Source organism: Heptranchias perlo, chromosome 3 (assembly GCF_035084215.1).
Source record: "Heptranchias perlo isolate sHepPer1 chromosome 3, sHepPer1.hap1, whole genome shotgun sequence".
Lineage (NCBI taxonomy): Eukaryota > Metazoa > Chordata > Chondrichthyes > Hexanchiformes > Hexanchidae > Heptranchias > Heptranchias perlo.
Window position 1 is genome coordinate 99,634,003 of NC_090327.1, and position 21,853 is coordinate 99,655,855.

General features: G+C 41.2%; 1 protein-coding gene across 8 annotated transcripts in view; it reads right to left on the minus strand.

The window, feature by feature from the left end:
• The window catches only part of clasp2 (cytoplasmic linker associated protein 2), a 451,600-nt gene that overhangs the window by 227,075 nt on the left and 202,672 nt on the right, over positions 1 to 21,853 (minus strand). For all 8 annotated transcript variants that reach the window (XM_067981116.1, XM_067981105.1, XM_067981128.1 and 5 more), the window contains one exon: positions 11,978 to 12,048. In XM_067981116.1, the coding sequence (XP_067837217.1) occupies positions 11,978 to 12,048 (71 nt within the window). The remainder of the gene's footprint in view (positions 1 to 11,977; positions 12,049 to 21,853) is intronic.

Genomic DNA, 21,853 nt, shown 5'->3' on the forward strand with positions numbered 1-21,853 from the left:
GGCTCGCCATTATTTTGAAAGCAATTTCAGGCCCATTAAATTCCTCCCCTTAACTTATTTTTACATTGCCCTGTACTGCTGATATTTTGTTTTCTTCCTCCACTGTGAAAATGGATACAAACTCACTTACAGTTCCAAGCAGGAAAGTGAATACACCTTGATAGCCTTTCCCAACATGCATATGGAGACTGACTGCCTGAAGGAGGGCCGTCTGCTACTCAAGCTGGCCTGTCTCCTTAAGGTCACAAAGTTTAACCTATGAACTATAGGCTCTGAACTAGATACCGCCAGGTCAGACATTAATTAAATGGAGGCTATATGTTTAAAAACATAACATTTGGAAGGGGAATGATGGATTAGCTTTTTAAAGCTATAGATTAGCTGCTACTTGTAAATCACCAACTTCGACCCTCCTCCACCTCTTCCCATCCCACCTTGGGATCATGAATTTCAGAAAGAAATAGCCCATTCCTTTCTAGAAATTGCTTTGTTTCAATAGACCAACTGACTCCTTCAAGCAAGGTCATCAATTTCAAAGGAATGCTCAGTGTTCTTTCAAAACTTCTTTTTAATAATATATAAATGTGTCTAGGAACTGAGCTTTCTTTGAATTCGGGATCCTGAGTTGAAAGAATGCAATTTCAGCTGTTCTCTTAATGCCTATCTACAATAATGAATTGACAGTTTGTTTACATCCTAACAAAAGTAAAGCATTTTCTCATTTCACCTCAATATCTTACAGCCGCAGGATGATTAGTTTGTAGAAGAGAGTGGTGCACAAATCGATACCAAAGCACTGTCTTAATTTATTTTCCTTTTGTGTTTTCGCTCTCCTTTCAATGTATTCTTCTCTTTAAACCACCTTTCTTGACACTTAGATTAACCACTTTGCTACCAAAATGCAGTGGAATGATGAATTGGTGGAGAGTAAGGAAAGATTCTCTCTCAAAGGGCTGTATGAATATATTGCTTCCTGGATCTGATCAATTTATTGGAAATCACGTAACGATAGTGTCCTTCAGTTTCCAACATATTTTGTTTGCAATAGAGGCATGGTCCGTGAAATACTGCCAAGGCACTTACGGTTTGATCATCTTTAATACAAAGACTCAATATAGAGTCCCTGCTAAAAACAAAAGTACCAATTGCACCTGTGCCAGCTCCCTGGAAGGAAGAACTGGCCACTTAATCCCACTGTCCTGCCCTCCCCCTTTAATTTTTTTCCGTTCAAATATGCATTCACTTCCTTTTTAAAAAGTGTTCGGAATTCTGCTTCCACCGCTATTTGTATGTTCTAACAAGCTTCTACATGGAAAAAAAATAAACATTCTCCTAAACTCTCCCTTTGTTCTTTTGGTAATTATCTTCAATTTATTCCTTTTAGTTACTGACTAGCAGAAAGTTTTTCCCAATTTACTTAATCAAAACCTTCATTAGCTCTCCTCATCGCCTTCTTTGTTCTAACGAAAAGAGTTTCAATTTCACAAATCTCTCAGCCATAGTATCATCACTGTGAATCTCTATTGCACCCTTTCCATGAACTTGACATTCTTCCTAAACTAAGACATCCAAAACTTGACAACAGGGAACACACACATTATATATATATATATATATTTTTTTTTTAAATGAGAGAGAGAGAGGAGCGAGAGCGCAGGATGGAAGGGGGGGTGGGGGAAGAGGGAGACTGAAGAGAGTGAGGAGAGAGAAAAAGTAAGAGGAAAGAGGGGGGAGGAAAAGAGAGGATGGAAAACACAGCATGTGCAATGTTTTTGGAGATTCTTTGTGCAGTAAAATCTCCCCACTGATTACCTGAGTTTCTCTTCTACTCTGATTGATTCAGCCTATGAATGTATTAGGAGTGAGCATTTTTACAAGAGATTTAAGGGTACATTTTTCATGGGTTCACTCAATTAATGTTCAGGTGGCTTGTGACCACAAACATAATTTTACCGGTCATTGGTCATTATTAAATAAGTAGATGTAATGCCTTTGTTACGTGGAAATCTACAGTGCCTAAGAAATACTGGGTGGATGACTCCAAGGGGAATGATAAGCTCTGCATCCAAGGCTGCTGACCTCACTGAGAAACCCGGTGCAGGAGAGGAGCAACTCAGACTGGAAGCATAATCATCTGTCAGCCTTTACTCAGCCTCCAAGCAAAAAAAATGTGCAATCTAGCATTGGCACAATGAAAGAGTGAGAAAAGGGATCATGGCATCACACAGGGCTTTAAATGCAATTTTCCAGAGGGTACAGGAATTCAAACTTGGTTCCATATATACTGGACTCCGCAAGAAATGTGTATGAAAGTGAGGAGGACGCTTAGTCCTGATACCAGCAAACTATTTCCTTATTTCCAGCAAGGGACAAGGCACAGAAATGACTGCAATGATGCTTAATGTTGCTTACACATATGCATGTGCTTCAGCCCTAAATAATGCAACCTTCCTTTGGTGCACTTCCTGCAGTGGGATCTCCAACTTTTCAGCATCAAAGGAAGCAATGCTACCCACATCTCTTCATTTTAACATTGTGTATAATTTGCCCACTTCCCAGCCACCATCATAACGTATTCTTTACATAGGAACAGGAGTAAGCCATTCAGCCCCTCGTGCCTGCTCCGCCATTTGATAAGATCATGGCTGATCTGTGATCTAACTCCATATACCCGCCTTTGGCCCATATCCCTTAATACCTTTGGTTGCCAAAAAGCTACCTCTCAGATTTAAATTTAGCAATTGAGCTCGTATCAACTGCCGTTTGCGGAAGAGAGTTCCAAACTTCTACCACCCTTTGTGTGTAGAAATGTTTTCTCATCTCGCTCCTGAAAGGTCTGGCTCTAATTTTTAGACTGTGACCCCTACTCCCAGAATCCCCAACCAGCAGAAATAGTTTCTCTCTATCCACCCGATCTGTTCCCCTTAATATCTTATAAGCTTCGATCAGGTCACCCCTTAACCTTCGAAACTCCAGAGAATACAACCCCAATTTGTGTAATCTCTCCTCGTAACTTAACCCTTGAAGCCCGGGTATCATTCTAGTAAACCTACCCTGCACTCCCTCCAAGGCCAATATGTCCTTCCGAAGGTGCGGTGCCCAGAACGGCTCACAGTACTCCAGGTGCGGTCTAACCAGGGTTTTGTATAGCTGCAGCATAACTTCTGCCCCCTTGTACTCCAGTCCTCTAGATATAAACGCCAGCATTCCATTAGCCTTATTGATTATTTTCTGCACTTCAATGGTCTATGTACCTGAATCCCTAAGTCCCTTTGGACATCCACTGTTTTTAAACCTTTTTTTACCATTTAGAAAGTACCCTGTTCTATCCTTTTTTGATCCAAAGTGGATGACCTCACATTTGTCTACATTGAATTCCATTTGCCACAGTTTTGCCCATTCACCTAATCTATCAATATCGCTTTGTAATTTTATGATTTCATCTGCACCGCTTACAATGCCACCAATCTTTGTGTCATCGGCAAACTTAGATAGGAGACTTTCTATGCCTTCATCTAAGTCGTTAATAAATATTATGAATATTCTTTAATAGCAAGCTGGAGCCCTTTATGAGCTATTGCCTCGCTGGATTTTACATGATTGCTACAGGCCAAACTCACTGGGTAAGCTTTTTATGTGCTAGTTGCCTACTCAAATTAGGGGAGATATTCCTTCAGAAAATTCAGAATATCCACCCTTTGAGCTTCCATCAGAGGTAATAAGAACATGAGATAGGAGCGAGAGTAGGCCATCTGGCCTTCGAACCTGCTCCGGCATTCAATGAGATCATGGCTGATCTGATTCTGGCCTCAACTCCACTTTCCTACCTATTCCCCATATCTTTTGACTCCCTTGCTAATCAAAAATTTGTCTAACTCTGCCTTGAATATATTCAATGACTCAGCCTCCACCGCTCTTTGGAGCAAAGAATTCCAAAGGTTCACAACCCTCAGAAGAAATTTCTCCTTATCTCCATCTTAAATGTAAACAATTTTACAACACCAAGTTATAGTCCAGCAATTTTATTTGGACTATAACTTGGTGTTGTAAAATTGTTTACAATTGTCAACCCCAGTCCATCACCGGCATCTCCACATCATGACTACCATCTTAAATGGGTGACCCTTTATTGAGACTATGCCCCCTAGTTCTGGATTCCCGAGGGGAAACATCCTCTCAGCATTTACCCTGTCAAGCCCCCTTAGAATCTTATATGTTTCAATAAGATCTCCCCTCATTCCTCTAAACTCGAGTATAGGCCCAACCCGCTCAATCTTTCCTCATAAGAAAACCCTTCCATACCCGGAATCAGCCTAGTGAACTGCCTCCATTGCAAGTATATCCTTCCTTAAATAAGGGGACCAAAACTGTACGCAGTACTCCAGGTGTGGTCTCATCAGCACCCTGTACAGTTGCAGCACGATTTCCCTGCTTTTCTGCTCCATCACCCTTGAAATAAAGGTCAATATTCCATTTGCCTTCCCAATTACCTACTGCACCTATATGCTAACTTTTTGTGTTTCATGTACGAGGACACCCAAATCCCTCTGTACCACAGCATTCTGTAGTCTTTCTCCACTTATATAATATTTTGCTTTTTTATTCTTCCTACAAAGTGGATGACTTCACATTTTCCCACATTATACTCCATCTGCCAAATTTTTGCCCACTCGCTTAACCTATCTATATCCCTTTGCAGACATTTTGTGTCCTCCTCACAACTTACTTTTCCACCTACCTTCGTATCATCAGCAAATTCGGCCACAGTACACTCGTTTCGTTCATCCAAGTCACTGATATAGATTGTAAATAGTTGAGGCCACAGCACTGATCCCTGCGGCACCCCATTAGTTACAGACTGCCATCCTGAAAATGACCCCTTTATCCCGACTCTTTGTTTTCTGTTAGTTAGCCAGTCCTCTATCCATGCTAATATATTACCCCCTACACCATGAGCTCTTACCTTGTGCAGTAACCTTTTAAGTGGCACCTTATCGAATGCCTTTTGGAAATCCAAATACACTGCATCGACTGGTCCCCTTTATCCACCTTGCTCGTTACTTCCTCAAAGTCGTGTAATAAATTTGTCAAACACGATTTCCCTTTCATAAAACCATGTTAGCTCTCCTTGATTTTATTTTGAGTCTCCAAATATCCTGCTACTACTTCCTTAATAATCGATTCTAGCATTTTCCCAATGACAGATGTTAGGCTAATTGGCCTATAATTACCTGCTTTCTGTCTCCCTCCTTTCTTAAATAGGAGCATTACATTTGCGGTTTTCCAATCCGCTGGGACCTTTCCAGAATCTAGTGAATTTTGGAAGATGACAACCAATGCATCCACTACCTCTGGAGCCACTTACTGTGCCAAGGGCCAGATGAACCCCATTTTTGCCACTCTCACAAATTCACTATATTGTAAAGCCCCAATTTTATGTCCTAAAAGGGGGAAAATGTATGACTGTTAAAGACTACTAGCCACTTTGAAATTGTAACAAAATGGACACAGCCTCTACCAAGCTTCTTGCAAGGAATACCCGATTAAAACAGATGAAAAGCATTAAGCACCAAAACTGTATTTACACACAGCTCCCCCCATCCCCAACCAACACATATACACCTGAAATTCTCAAGCACCCGGAGCCCATTTGAAGATTCTAAGCTCTGCGGCTGGGACTCAAGTCCAGGTCCCAAGGAAAGGGTCAATTTTTCCCCAGAATTTTGTAAATTTTTCTATTACATTAAGTATTATTTCCTCCAGTTAAATATTGGGAAGATGATCTCCAGCCCCGTGACAAAATCTGTACCCATGCCACAGATTCCATGACCCTTCCCTGGCCAATGTCTTCGGCTGAAGCAGACGGTTTGCAACCTCAGCACATTATTCGATCCTGAGCTCAGTTTCTGACATCATATTCTCTCCAATACGAAGACGACTCACTTCCACCTCAGAAACACTGCCTGCCTTCGCCTCTGTCTCAGCCCATCTGCTGCAGAAATCTTCATCACCTCCAGACTCAACTATTCCCATGGTCGCCAAGTGGGCCTCCCATCTGCCAACCTCCATAAAATTCAGCTCATCTAAAACTTTGCTGCCCATATTCTATCCTACACCAAGGCCCACTCACCATCACCCCTATCCTCACTGATCTACATTGACTTCTAGTCTTCCAAAGCCTCAAATGTAAAATTTTTACCTTTCTGTTTAATTCCTTCCCTTCTGATCTCTAACTTCCTCGAGCCCCCCAACTCCCTTTCCAAACTCTGTGTTCCTCTGACTCTGGCCCCTCCCTTTAGCCCACCACGAATGGCCATGCCTTCAGCCGCCCAGGCCCCATTCTCTGGAATTCCCTCCCTAAACCCCTCTGACTTCACCTCCTTCTCATCCTTTAAGACTCTCCCTTAAAACCCACCTTCACTTCTCCTAATATCACTTCTTTGGCTGGGTGTCCATTTTATTTCTATTACACGTCTCTGAAGCACCTTGGGACATTTTTCTATATTAAAGGCTCTATATAAATGCAAGTTGTTGCTGCTGTTGTTCTCGATAAGGAAGGCAACAGCGGCTCATTATGCACTTGAACTCAGCAGTTTAGTTGGGAGCAGGGCAGACAGGCAGGCAAATAAAGATAAAGAGAGATTAAAAACAGGAAATACTAAACACACAACAGGTCCACCAGCAGCTGCCATAACCAACAGTTTAACGTTTTGGGTGTAGAAAATTTCTAATGAAGGAGTTCCACCAGAAATATTAATCTATTTTTTCTCTTTACAGTGCTGACAGACCTGCTGTGTATTGCTAACATTCTCTATTTTTATGTCAGATTTTCATCATTTGCAGTTTTTCTTTTAAAAAAGGATAACCAAAGAATTAGTTTAAGGGCCAAAATACTGTTCCAGAACATTCTAGGCATTTTAATCACGGCTTTGAATAGTTTTATTTCAGCTCAGTGCTGAAACTGTGCAAGTCCTACTATAGCAAGCCAGGATCCTGAAAGGAGCACATGCATTCCATTTTAATGGATGGCCAAATGTGGATTACAAACGCAAACGACCCAATAATTTTGTGGCCCACATCATCATGTGATAGCTCATCCTACCAAACATGGAAACGGTGTTGTTGAGCTACCAATCCATGAGATTATGGCAGGAGCAGCACAACAGTTGCTCGTGCTCAAGTCAGAGCTTGAAGCACAGAGGCTGCTCCTCAACACACTTTACCAAATCAATAAAGTCTATAAAGAATACCAGTAGCAAAGCTTCTTACACTACTTCCATACATGGAACATTCCTAGACCGTATCATTGCTTGAACCTCGGTTCCTTCTATTTAAAAGTTTAAATGAGAATTTAGAAACATTACACCATGGTGCACGTATTGCCTTTTGTTATGCTTGTAGCATTTTTCCAAGTATCTCTTTAGTCGCAGAAACTAACAGGATCAAGTAAGTGTGTGTGTGTTTAATTCAAGGAATTGCCAACTACATGGAAAAAAATTCCGAACAAATTATGCGTCAACCTTCTCCACCACTTTCCTCCTTGAAGTAGTCCTCTAAGTGATGTTTAGGTAATACTAATACCTGGAATTCAACACCTATAGAATTTCAACAAGGAATAAATTGCATGATACTATGCAGATAAATTTCAGACATAACCTTACAACTTGATTCGTACCAAAAAAAAAGAGGAAAATATGGATCAGAATCTTGAAAAATCCAACTCAGTTATAATATGTGGAGTGCTGATGGTGGAACATGTACATATATTTGTGGACATCCCCAAGAAACAAAATTTAGGCCCTGTAAAAAAAAATATTGACTTCCACAAAACAAATACGTGGAAAATTTGTAGTCTTGCAACTACTGGTCATTTAAATATAATGAAACGGTGAACGTATGGGACACCAGCTGCAGTTGGTTTCAAAGATGAAGAACTTTACATGTGCAACTCAATGCTGTATTCAATAACACTAAGCTAAACACTAAAAAAAAACTCAAGCCTGGTTGAAGATGGTCTTTCCTGGAACTAACAGCCCCCAGCAACAACTCAAAACCCCATCCAAATATTGTAAAGAACCACTTTCAGCTTCTCTCCTCCAATGGCTTCTTGGAAGGTGGTCATGGTTAAAGTAGTTCGTGCTCTTGACAACCAGGGAAACAAAGGCAGTCTTTCACTTCTTGCAACATCTCCCATGGCATCACACAGACACCTTCAAAAATGTATCATTCCTAAAACAGCGCACGGCACCACGAACATATAGGCATAGCATAAACAGAACATCATGTTATCTAAACACGGAATATATAATGAATGAGGACCTGGATCTTTTACCCTATAGGTTTGAAGAATATTTTGCACAAATATTTCCTCTTCATTTTGCTATAAAATTTATTTTGTGGACATGAAGTACAACCATGCACCATCATCCTACATTATTAGAACGATCCAACTTTCATTGAGCCCCCAACAAGAAATTCAAATTTACTTTAGATAAATTTCAACTTGATAAGTCAAAAATGTCATTACAAAAAAAGCCATTACAAAAAAATCTATGCATAGAAATAAAAATCAGGATAATACACAAACACAATGAATACACAGCATAGAATCATAACAGCCTAAGCAGTTACCATTAGTAAGTGCCTTCTGCTGCATTAAAAACAAAAGATTTCCCTGGAGAGTTTCAAATGTGTATGTTCAATATCTGACTAGTCTGAGACTAAGTCCTCGTGACTATGTTCACCAATTTAGATCAGGCACTTAACCAAAAAATTATTTGGTAACCAGAATTTCCTTCAATAAGCAACAAGTGCAGCATTTTCTTGGCACCTGTAAGTTTATGGGCAAAAAATACCGAAACATAGAAAACAGGAGCAGGAGTAGGCCATTCAGCCCTTCGAGCCTGCTCCGCCATTCAATATGATCATGGCTGATCCTCTATCTCAATACCATATTCCCGCTCTGTCCCCATACCCTTTAAATGCCTTTTGTGTCTAGAAATCTATCCAGCTCCTTCTTAAATATATTCAGTGGCTTGGCCTCCACAGCCTTCTGTGGTAGAGAATTCCACAGGTTCACCACCCTCTGAGTCAAGAAATTTCTCCTCATCTCAGTCCTAAATGTCCTACCCCGTATCCTGAGACTGTGACCTCTCGTTCTAGAACCCCAGCCAGGGAAACATCCACCCTGCATCCAGTCTGTCTAGCCCTGTCAGAATTTTATATGTTTCAATGAGATCCCCTCTCATTCTTCTAAACTCAAGTGAATACAGGCCTGGCTGATGCAATCTCTCCTCATACGACAGTCCTGCCATCCCAGGAATCAGTCTGGTGAACCTTCGCTGCACTCCCTCTATGGCAAGTATATCCTTTCTTAGGTAAGGAGACCAAAACTGCACATAATACACCAGGTCTGGTCTCACCAAGGCCCTGTATAACTGCAGTAAGACATCCTTGCTCCTGTACTCAAATCCTCTTGCAATGAAGGCCAACATACCATTTGCCTTTCTAACTGCTTGCTGCACCTGTGAGTTTGCTTTCAGTGACTGGTGTACAAGGACACCCAGGTCCCTTTGTACATCAACATTTCCCAATCTATCACCATTTAAATAATACTCTGCCTTTCTGTTTTTCCTTCTGAAGTGGATAACTTCACATTTATCCACGTTATACTGCAGCTGCCATTATTTGCCCACTCACTCAACTTGTCTAAATCGCCTTGAAACCTCTTTGCCCCCTCCTCACATCTCATGATACCACCTAGTTTTGTGTCATCAGCAAACTTGGAAATATTACATTTGGTTCCCTCATCCAAATCATTGATATATATTGTGAATAGTTGGGGCCCAAGCACTGATCCCTGCGGTACCCCACCAGTCACCGCCTGCCACCCCAAAAAAGACCCATTTATTCCTACTCTCTATTTCCTGTCTGTTAACCAATTTGCAATCCATGCCAGTATATTACTGCAATCCCATGTGCTTTAATTTTGCACACTAACCTCTTATGTGCAACTTTATCAAAGGCCTTCTGAAGATCCAAATAAACCACATCCACTGGTTCTCCCTCATCTATTCTACCAGTTACATCCTCAAAACACTCCAGTAGGTTTGTCGAACAAGATTTCCCTTTCATAAATCCATGTTAGCTTTTTCTAATCCCGTTGATATTTTCTAAGTGTCCTGTTATCACATCCTTTATATGGACTCTAGCATTTTCCCTACTGCTGATGTTAGGCTAATCTGTCTGTAGTTCCCTGTTTTCTCTCCCTCCTTTATTAAATAGTGGGGTTATATTTGCCACCCTCCAATTTGCAGGAACTGTTCCATAATCTATAGAATTTTGGAAGATGACAACTAATGCATCCACTATTTCCATGGCTACCTCTTTTAGTACTCTGGGATGCAGATTATCAGGCCCTGCAGATTCATCGGTTTTCAGTCCCATTAATTCCTCCAGCACTATTTTTTTAAAACTAATACTAATTTCCTTTAATTCCTCCTTCTCACTAGTCCCTTGATTCCCTTAGCGTTTCTGGGAAGTTATTTGTGTCCTCTTCCATGAAGACAGAACCAAAGTATTTGTTTAATTGCTCTGCCATTTCCTTGTTCCCCATTATAAATTCTCCCATTTCTGACTGTAAGGGACCTACATTTATCTTCACTAATCTTTTTCTTTTTACACACTTGTAGAAGCTTTTACAGCCCTCTTTTATGTTTCTTGCAAGTTTACTCTCATACACTTTTTCCCCTCTTAATCAATCTCTTGGTCCTTTTTTGCTGAATTCTAAACTGTTCCCAATCCTCAGGCTTGCTACTTTTTCTGGCAACTTTATATCACTCCTCTTTGGATCTAACGCTATCCTTAATTTCTTTTGTTAGCCATGGTTGGGCCGCTTTTCCTTTTGTGTTTTTGTGCCAGAAAGGAATGTATAACTCTTGCAATTCATGCATTCGTTCCTTAAATGTTAGCCATTGCCTGTCCATGTTATGTCTTTTAATGGAGCGCCCCGATCTCCTCATACCTTCGTAGTTTCCTTTGTTTAGATTTAGGACCCTAGTTTCGGATTGGACTACTTCACTTTCCATCTTAATGAAGAATTCTATCATGTTATGGTCACTCTTCCCTAAAGGAACCTGCACAACAAGATTATTAATTAACCCCTTCTCATTGCACAATACCCAATCTAGGATAGCCTGTTCCCTCGTTGACTCCTCAACGTACTGGTCGAAGAAACCATCTTGTACACACTCCAGGAATTCATCTGCCACAGTATTATTGCTAATTTGGTTTGGCCAATCTATATGTAGATTAAAGTCACCCATGATTACTGGAGTATCCATGTTAAATGCATCTCTAATTTCCTGTTTGATGCCATCCCCTACGTTACCACTACTGTTTGGAGGCCTATAGACAACTCCCACCAGTGTTTTCTGCCCCGTGTTACTTCTTAACTCCACCCAGACTGATTCTACATCTTGATTTTCTGAGCCAATATCCAAGTCTTAAAACTAATTTCAACTTTTAGCAGCTGTGTCCTCCTCAATGAGAATGTAACTGTGTTCAGCAAAAATTGGTTAGTTGCTTGCTGAACAGAGTTTAGAATATCAAATGTTAGTTATCTACCACTTAATTTGGCTACTTGACTCGATTGCCCAAAGATATCAAATTTCACTTGGAACAGGCAATTACTGTAATCAAGCTCTCTTGAACTCAACAGGGATGATTGAGAGGAATTGGAGCCTGTTCTGTCTGTCATCAAACACAACAAATACACATTGAAAATGAAAAGAAAATCCATGAAACACCCCAATTCCAGTCAAATTTGGCCTTGTAAAATATGTTGGCTTTGTGCATGTCCTCTGTACATACATACAGACCCTAATTTTTACAAACACAAAATCATATCCTAAATAAGGTTACTTGCTATGATTAACATTTTCTAATTATTAGAAATCCAACAACAATTCACAGATACCTGTACAGTGGGCACGTCGTTAAATGCCCTTATGAAATCATCTTCATCCAATGCTCCATCTTTTGATGCCCCTAAATAAGTAAAAAATCATATCATTATTTCATCATAATTGACCTCAAAGATTTAACAATATTTTTGACCTCAAGTAAAATCATTTCTAGTGAGTAAAACCATCTGCCAGGTACACAGACCAACTGTCTAATTTCATACTTGGGTAATTAAAAATGCTTTTAATAATAATACATGACAAATAATTCATTGTTACATGTAATCCCTATGCAAACATAAATTCTGAAGTAAACTCCACTGTGAAATCAATTCTACAAGGAAAGTGAATTCCAATTTTAGCATTATTAGACATAATTAAACCTGCAATAACATACCTAGTTAAAATGAATATGTTCATTTTTGCAATATTGCAACTGACAACTTTGGATAAGCATAATAAAATCTAGGTTGTCAGTGAAAATCAGAGGTAGTTTATGTAGACTATTTGTATCACTATATAGTGGAAGTGTGGATCAGCAAATTCAAATTAACTCCATTATTTCATTATTTCTGCTTCCTGGTCCATTTGCAAAACTCTTTTGTTTAGTGTGGACCACAATCTGTATTTTAACTCAACACAAATGATGCAGGCAGCAATTGCAACTTAATTGAGGTGCAATATCTGGAGATTGGTCGCGCTCGCGCTGTGTGGCCGATGCATGGTCCCAGCCGTGGGAAGACCCGGTCAAAGAAGCCTCTGAGCAGAGCGGGAAACTCGTTTTGTTCTTCTGTTCTGGGGAATCTAGTTCTGGGGAATGAAGTGGGTCAAGAGGAGCAAGTGTCAGTGGGGGAACATTTAGGGAACAGCGATCATAGTATTAGAAGGTTTAGATTTGTTATGGAAAAGGACAAGGGGCAATCTAGAGTACAAATAATTAATTGGAGGAGGGCCAATTTCAGTGGGTTGAGAACGGATCTGACCCGGGTAAATTGGAAGCAAAGGTTGGCAGGCAAAACTATAATCGAACGATGGAAGGTCTTTAAAGAGCAGATGGTTCGGTTACAGTCTAGGGACATTCCCACGAGAGGAAAAGGTCGGGCCACCAAAGCCAGATGATGAAAGAAATAGAGAGATGAAGCAGAAAAAGGGGGCATATGACAGATGTCAGGTTGATAATACAAGTGCGAACCAGGCTGAATATAGAAAGTACAGGAGGAAAAGTGAAAAAGGAATTTAAGAGGGGCAAAGAGAGAGTATGAGTATAGACTGGCGGCTAACATGAAAGGGAACCCAAAAGTCTTTGATAGGCAAATAATAGTAAACAGGTAGTAAGAGGAGGGGTTGGGCCGACTAGGGACCAAAAAGGAGACCTACGCATTGAGGCAGAGGGCATGGCTGAGGTATTAAATGAGTACTTTGCATCTGTCTTTACCAAGGAAGAAGATGCTGCCAAAGTCACAGTAAATGAGGAGGTAGTTGATTCACTGGATGGGCTAAATATTGATAGAGAAGGTACGTGAAAGGCTGGCTGAACTTAAAGTAGATAAGTCACCCGGTCCGGATGGGATGCATTCTAGGTTGCTGAGGGAAGTAAGGGTGGAAATTGCAGAGGTCCTGGCCATAATCTTCCAATCATCCTTAGATGTGGGGGTGGTGCCAGAGGACTGGAGAATTGCAAATGTTACACCCTTGTTCAAAAAAGGGTGTAAGGATAAACCCAGCAACTACTTGCCAGTCAGTTTAACCTCGGTGGTGGAGAAACTTTTTGAAACAATAATCTGGGACAAAATTAATAGTCACTTGGACAAGTGTGGATTAATAAAGGAAAGCCATCACGGATTTGTTGAAGGCAAATCGTGTTTAACCAACTTGATTGAGTTTTTTGATGAGCTAACAGAGAGGGTTGATGAGGGCAATGCGGTTGAGGTTGTGTATATGGACTTTCAAAAGGCGTATGATAAAGTGCCACATAACAGGCTTGTCAGCAAAATTGAAGCCCATGGAATAAAAGGGGCAGTGGCAGTATGGATACGAAATAAGCTAAATGATAGGAAACAGAGTAGTAGTGAACAATTGTTTTTCGGAGTGGAGGAAGGTATACAGTGGTGTTCCCCAGGGGTCAGTACTAGGACCATGGCTTTTCTTGATATATATTAATGACTTGGGTGTACAGGGCACAATTTCAAAATTTGCAGATGGCATAAAACTTGGAAGTGCAGTAAACAATGAGGAGGATAGTGATAGACTTAAAGAGGACATAGACAGGCTGGTGGAATGGGCGGACACGTGGCAGATGAAATTTAATGCAGAGAAGTGCGAAGTGATACATTTTGGCAGGAAGAACGAGGAGAGGCAATATGAACTAAATGGTACAATTCTAAAGGGGGTGCAGGAACAGAGCGACCTGCGGGCATCTGTGCACAAATCTTTGAAGGTGGCAGGACAGGTTGAGAAAGCGGTTAAAAAAGCATACGGGATCCTGGGCTTTAGAAATCGAGGCATAGAGTACAAAAGCAAGGAAGTTATCACTATCCTTTAACAAACACTGGTTCGGCTACAACTGGAGTAACGTGTCCAATTCTGGGCACCACATTTTAGGAAGGATGTGAAAGCCTTAGAGAGGGTACAGAAAAGATTTACTAGAATGGTTCCAGGGATGAGGGACTTAGAATCATAGATTTAGACTCTTTGATTTGCAGGACTACGGGGAAAGGGCGGGGGAGTGGGACTAGCTGGATTGCTCTTGCATAAAGCCGGTACGGACTCTACGGGCCAAATGGCCTCCTTCCGTGCTGTAACCTTTCTATGATTCTAATATAAATTAAGTTACACCTTACGATATTAAATATACACATTTCTATTATATGTTGCAACTAGTTACAGGTGTGTTCCTAACTGTAACAATTGAAGAAAATCAAAAATATAAAGGCGTTCCATTACAAGTGTTTGCAATACAGATCAAGTGAAATGCGTATTTCAGTGATTTCATAAAACACATAAGCCCCTTTTATGTTACTCAAAGTACATGAGTGTCAAGGAGGCCTTAACAACAGGCAACAATGGTTGAATGTTGATAGCTAGTAAGCATCCAAGAGGCAGCAAATGGAGGCAGACATCATTGGGAGGAGAATGCAGAAGCAGTTGGTTTGAGACAGGAATTTTATCATACTCCCAATGACTTAAAAACTTGGCTGGATTTAGTGAAACCAGTTTACACAAACACTAGAGTTATAACTAGAAACTCACCCTTACAGGGTTGCAGGTCTGAACACTGCAAGTACCACTACACTCTGAGAAGTGCTCTACATGTACATTACAATGACACAGGGTATGCCCGTGCAGCAAAGGCCAGATGACAATTACTGTAGTAATTTCCGATCAGTCTGCTGGGAATGCTGGACACACATCAATAAAGTCACAATTAAGTGACAACACCCAACCATCCTTATTTCCACAGCAAAGATCAACAGGATACAGTATTTGAAAAAGCAAAATACTGTTGATGCTGGAAATCTGAACTAAAAACACAAAATGCTGGAAACACTCAGCATCTGTGGAGTTCGGATGAAAGGTCATCAACCTGAAACATTATTTCTGATTCTCTCTCCACAGATGCTGCCTGACCTGCTGAGGATACAGTATTTGTTTGACTTGAGCCTCATGGCCTACACTTGGACAGCATAGCAGCAGTATGAAACTAGGAATGCATTTTGTTGCAAGTTTCCTCACCTTTCATCAAAATAACGTTTTAGTATATGCACTTCATTGAGCGCATTAAGGACTTTCTTTGCAAATTAAATTAGATTCTACATATTTGCAGATGAGATTAACAGTAATACAATTAAAAGGATGGTGACATGAACAAACATGGTGCACATTTAAGGTCCTTGTCTACACTGGTTATATTATGGTTTTGACGTGCATACACATCTCCAGATATGTGAGGGCACAGAAACGTGTTCTTTATAGTAGCGCATATTGTCAACTTTTGATTGCCTGAAATCTTTAGTCACAAAAAGATGGTGTACTACCCAAACTGTACAAGTGCAAAAGGTACAAAAGTGCAAAAGAGAGAAAGACCATCAGGATTATTTCTCTTACACTAACAACATTTCCCAAAATTTGAAAAGGAAAGAACTTGCGTTTATGTAGCACCTTTCACAACCTGAAGACGTCCCAAAGGGCTTTACAGCTAATGAAGTACTTTTGAAGTGTAGTCACTGTTGTAATGTAGGGAAATGTGGCAGCAATTTGCACATAGCAAGGTCCCACAAACAGCAATGAGATACATGACCAGGAATTATATTTTAGTGACGTTGGTTGAGGGATAAATATTGGCCAGGATGCCCGGAGAACTCCCTTGCTCTTCCTCAAATAGTGCCGTGGGATGTTTTATGTTCATTCGAAAGGCAGCACCTCCAATAATGCAGCAGTCCCTCAGCATTACATTGACGTGTCAGCCTGGATTATGTGCTCAAATTTTTCGAGTAGGGCGTCAACCCATGACCGACTGACTCAGAGGTGAGAGTGTTAACAGGCTGACACCTTGAAGTGTATTTTGCTTAAACAACAGATTATTTTGTTAGAAAATCAACAATTTGCACTAGATTTGAAATTGCAAATGAGCCAAATTGTCACCGGAGTTTGTCCATTAATGAAGAACAAAAGTTGCTTTCATTAAATATGATTCAGACTCGTCAGAACAAACTAATGTTGGCCATTTTTAATTTGTAGCATCTTATACTTTCACATGCATATCAGTTCTACTGGTAATTCACAGATGTGCCCATCAGCCAAAGGCCTGTATTATTTTTAAATCTTCCACGGTTATCCATCTCAGTGAATATTTGTATTTTATTTTTACACAGCAAACATTGTTATATCTCATCACAACAGCTCAACTTGGGTGGTGATGGTGGATTTATTTATGTTCCAGGAATGATGTTTTGATTTCAAGTCAGATTGGTAATATTAGACCTCAAGATGTGAAAAAGAAACCAAATTTCGACTGTAAAGGTAGATTCTGCCAATAATTTTATACAATAATTTTGATAGTTTAATATTCATGAATGCCAATAAAGAGTAGACTAGGTTCATGTTTGGCATACTTTTAAGACAGAAAAGGAAAAGCAGTATTCTAGAGCAACAATTTTATTTTATACACACACAGAAGTTAGGATTAAGAGCGGGAACTGTGTAAAAACAGCACTAAAAGATCATACTGGAATGGTTTCTAAATTAGCATATTAGAAATAGAAGATGAGAAACTGAACATAATTTGAGCCAAGTAATCTGCTGAAAAAGCCAAGAGATGCTTTTATTTGGTTGAAATTATGTGTGAATCAAATAAGTTTGTAGAAAATACACTTCTAGAAATAATCACTGGTTTGTGTGTAAATCTTTGCATTTTGATACTTATGATGGAATCAGAAAAATGTGCTTAACTTTTTTCCAGTTACTTTGCAAAAATATTTCAAGACATTGCTAAGTAAGCTAGGTATCTTGAATGTTCAGGTCCACAGTACCATGCATCTATTATTGTATCTCTTTCCTTCCCTCTCTCCCATCAACAAATTGTGTAGGGCTTCATATTCTTGTTGCAGTTCAGTGTTTTCTATGCTATGATAGAAATCTATTATACCAGTGTGCTCTCCCCACTGCTTGTAAAAGTGCAGTACTCAACCGATCAGTTTCGAAATCTCAGAAAAGCAACCAGGGAGACAGCTTAGAAAGGACTGACAGATTGATATTTTGGAAAGACAGAAGCAAAGGATCAGTTTAGTTCCTTGGGTTACATGCCTGTATTATTTTGTCTACTGAAGAAGTTATTAAAAGAGACTCTGTTTAATATGCAACAGCCTTTCAATCAGGAATAACTTTAAAACCCATCAGCTTGTTGCAAACCTATCCTGGGACATAGGTACGTTTAAATGCAAAGTAGTTAGAGATTCAATAATATGGGTTCACTTCGAACTTGTGCACAAGTTGCAGCAGAGCAGAATTCCTTTATAAGAAGTGAAAAAGGATAGTACCATACTGGCTCTTTCCATCTTATCCAGGTGACTTCCTCGGGTCACAGAATCCAAGCACGATAATTTTGTAAACAAACCAAATCATATCAAAATGATCCCTGCCTTTTACTAGTAGCAAGGGATCAAAAACAGACATCAGATTTGGTCAAGGTGAAGTGCTGGTACAATTATTTTTCTGCTTATACTGTTGAACAGTGACTGCAACAGTGCACTAATGGACAACCTGACCGTGCTACAATGTGTGGCCACTGAGAAAAAAAATTGAGCAACAATAGCACAGAGTACATGTTTTCAAAATGGGAAATGGAAATACTTTACAGCTCAGTGCTTGGATGGATTGTATGGGTTAAATGATCTCAGCCTACTGAAGGTGATGGCAACATGCAAACCTTCTCTTTCCAGATGACCCAACCAGGAAAAAGTACGGTCATCCAATTGGATCTCTGCTTCAGCAGCATTGGCCCAAAAGTTCAGGAATGCAATTTGTCGCAAGCCAACTCCCCAGTCACAAGGGTCCAGAGCACACTGATGGCTGAGTGAGTTATGCTAATTATGTGAGCATTGCTAATTATGCTCGAGTCATACAAACTGGCAAAGTCACAGTTTCAATCCCAGCCACAATGGTAGTATGGGTATTAAAACATCACAACAGGCCTCAGCTTCCTTCACATGTATATAGCACCGCACCATGTTGAAATACCTCAAAATTGCTTCATGAATTTACTTTTGAAGTGCCGACTTTGCAACTGCCAAGGGCGGAGTGGAAAAGAGGAGTGATGCAATTTTTCTCTAATTATAGGACAGAGTGCGACAGGGACATTTGTTTGGTGAGACAAATCTTTCCGACCTACCACATAGTCCATGATGTTGCCTTGGAAATCTACCATGCACTCTGCCACAATATTATGAGGGAAATTCCTCCAGCCAAATATCAGCTCAAGAGACCAAAACTGAGTAATTTCTAGATATGGATGTCTGGACGACAATAACTCTTGGGTCCATGCGTTTTTGGATGCAGTAACTGATCTGACTTAATAGTGGCTCAATGGGATACTGAATAAAAAATAGAGACATGTGACTTGAGCATTTTGAGAGTCAATGCAGAGGCAGCTGTTCCAGTACAGCTACAACACTGGCATCCACCCGACAATGTGGAAAATTGCCCAGGTATGTCCTGTCCACAAAAAGCAGGACAAATCCAATCCGGCCAATTACCGCCCCATCAGTCTACTCTCAATCATCAGCAAAGTGATGGAAGGTGTCGTCGACAGTGCTATCAAGCGGCACTTACTCACCAATAACCTGCTCACTGATGCTCAGTTTGGGTTCCGCCAGGACCACTCGGCTCCAGACCTCATTACAGCCTTGGTCCAAACATGGACAAAAGAGCTGAATTCCAGAGGTGAGGTGAGAGTGACTGCCCTTGACATCAAGGCAGCATTTGACCGAGTGTGGCACCAAGGAGCCCTAGTAAAATTGAAGTCAATGGGAATCAGGGGGAAAACTCTCCAGTGGCTGGAGTCATACCTAGCACAAAGGAAGATGGTAGTGGTTGTTCGAGGCCAAGCATCTCAGCCCCAGGGCATTGCTGCAGGAGTTCCTCAGGGCAGTGTCCTAGGCCCAACCATCTTCAGCTGCTTCATCAATGACCTTCCCTCCATCATAAGGTCAGAAATGGGGATGTTCACTGATGACTGCACAGTGTTCAGTTCCATTCGCAACCCCTCAGATAATGAAGCAGTCCGAACCCACATGCAGCAAGACCTGGACAACATCCAGGCTTGGGCTGATAAGTGGCAAGTAACATTCGCGCCAGATAAGTGCCAGGCAATGACCATCTCCAACAAGAGAGAGTCTAACCACCTCCCCTTGACATTCAACGGCATTACCATCGCCGAATCCCCCACCATCAACATCCTGGGAGTCACCATTGACCAGAAACTGGACCAGCCATATAAATACTGTGGCTACGAGAGCAGGTCAGAGGCTGGGTATTCTGCGGCGAGTGACTCACCTCCTGACTCCCCAAAGCCTTTCCACCATCTACAAGGCACAAGTCAGGAGTGTGATGGAATACTCTCCACTTGCCTGGATGAGTGCAGCTCCAACAACACTCAAGAAGCTCGACACCATCCAAGATAAAGCAGCTCGCTTGATTGGCACCCCATCCATCACCCTAAACATTCACTCCCTTCACCACCGGCGCACTGTGGCTGCAGTGTGCACCATCCACAGGATGCACTGCAGCAACTCGCCAAGGCTTCTTCGACAGCACCTCCCAAACCCGCGACCTCCACCACCTAGAAGGACAAGAGCAGCAGGCACATGGGAACAACACCACCTGCACGTTCGCCTCCAAGTCACACACTATCCCGACTTGGAAATATATCGCCGTTCCTTCATTGTCGCTGGGTCAAAATCCTGGAACTCCCTTCCTAACAGCACTGTGGGAGAACCGTCACCACACGGACTGCAGCGGTTCAAGAAGGCGGCTCACCACCACCTTCTCAAGGGCAATTAGGGATGGGCAATAAATGCCGGCCTTGCCAGCGACGCCCACATCCCGTGAACGAATTTAAAAAAAGGTCCCATGTGTCTAGAGTGGAACATTAAACTTGAAACCTGAGCCCTAATAGATGGACATGGGTTAGTATCCATATTTAACAATTAATCCACCACATGGGTTGCCCATCACTTTCTCCTGTCTCCCAAAAGAAAATGTCATGCAGTTAGTCCACTACTTACAGACTAAAACTAATAGTCAGATTTGTTTACACGTTAATACACAGAAGTCAAATGTTGCAAAATATTCAAATCAGCACAACTTATAAAAACAACATAATTAGGATCAATACATAATGGTGAAAAAACTCTTTTTTGAAAGTATTTCTTAACAGTTTGATCAGCAACAAAACATTTTGGATGACGCAGATACGTTTGTCTTTTGGTAGACATTCCAGATGGTTTTTTTTTACATGGACAACGCAAAACACAGTTCAGAGCAATCATTCTTCACTGAGATCTCCTCCCTTAGCCTGTGCACATAGCAATTACTCATCCTCAGTGACGACAACCTGCATCTCAATTTCCCCTTGCTCCCTCTCCTCGGAGCTCTTTGCCCTCCTGTTCTTCCTTAACCTCATCCTTTACATCAACTCTCCCAACCACACCTATGGCCAGCCTTCAACCTCTCCATCTCACGTGGCTTTACCACCTCCAAGGTCTCAATATGGCCACCTTCGACCACTTGCTTATCTCCTTCACCGTACGTGTCGCTATCTACCTCCAATTTCACTACCCGAACTCTGCACCAATTCACTAATTCTGTCTCAACTATTCATCTCTGAACCATCAACTGTCATACACCACTGCAGTCAATTTCTGCCCACAAACCTTCATCCTCACAAATCACTCACCAACTCCCATCTCTGTCACTGTCCTGATACAACTCCAACCTTAACACCCTGACATCTGACTTGAGTACACCTGGCGCACAACAGGTCTTGTCCACTACAGTATTTGATATTACATCAAGCATTTATTTCCACAGTCAAAAGCTCAGATTACTCCAGGATCATCTTGGATGGCAAGGCAACCTTTGACTTATCACTGCCTCAAGAGTTTTCCCTCTCCCCTTCCACCCTCACTCCAACAGCAAATGCCTTGTGCATTATTTCTCCTCTCCATCCATACTACCTCCCAACCCCCAGGCACTTTGCATATTCTTGTGTCTCTCATTACTGCCCTCTCTCATCCTTTCTGTCAGATTAGCCTCCAACCCCCTCAATACTCTTCCCATGCAACATCCTTCCCAGGCCCCAGTTTTCCCCTGCTTTCCTGGCAGTGTCCCTCTTT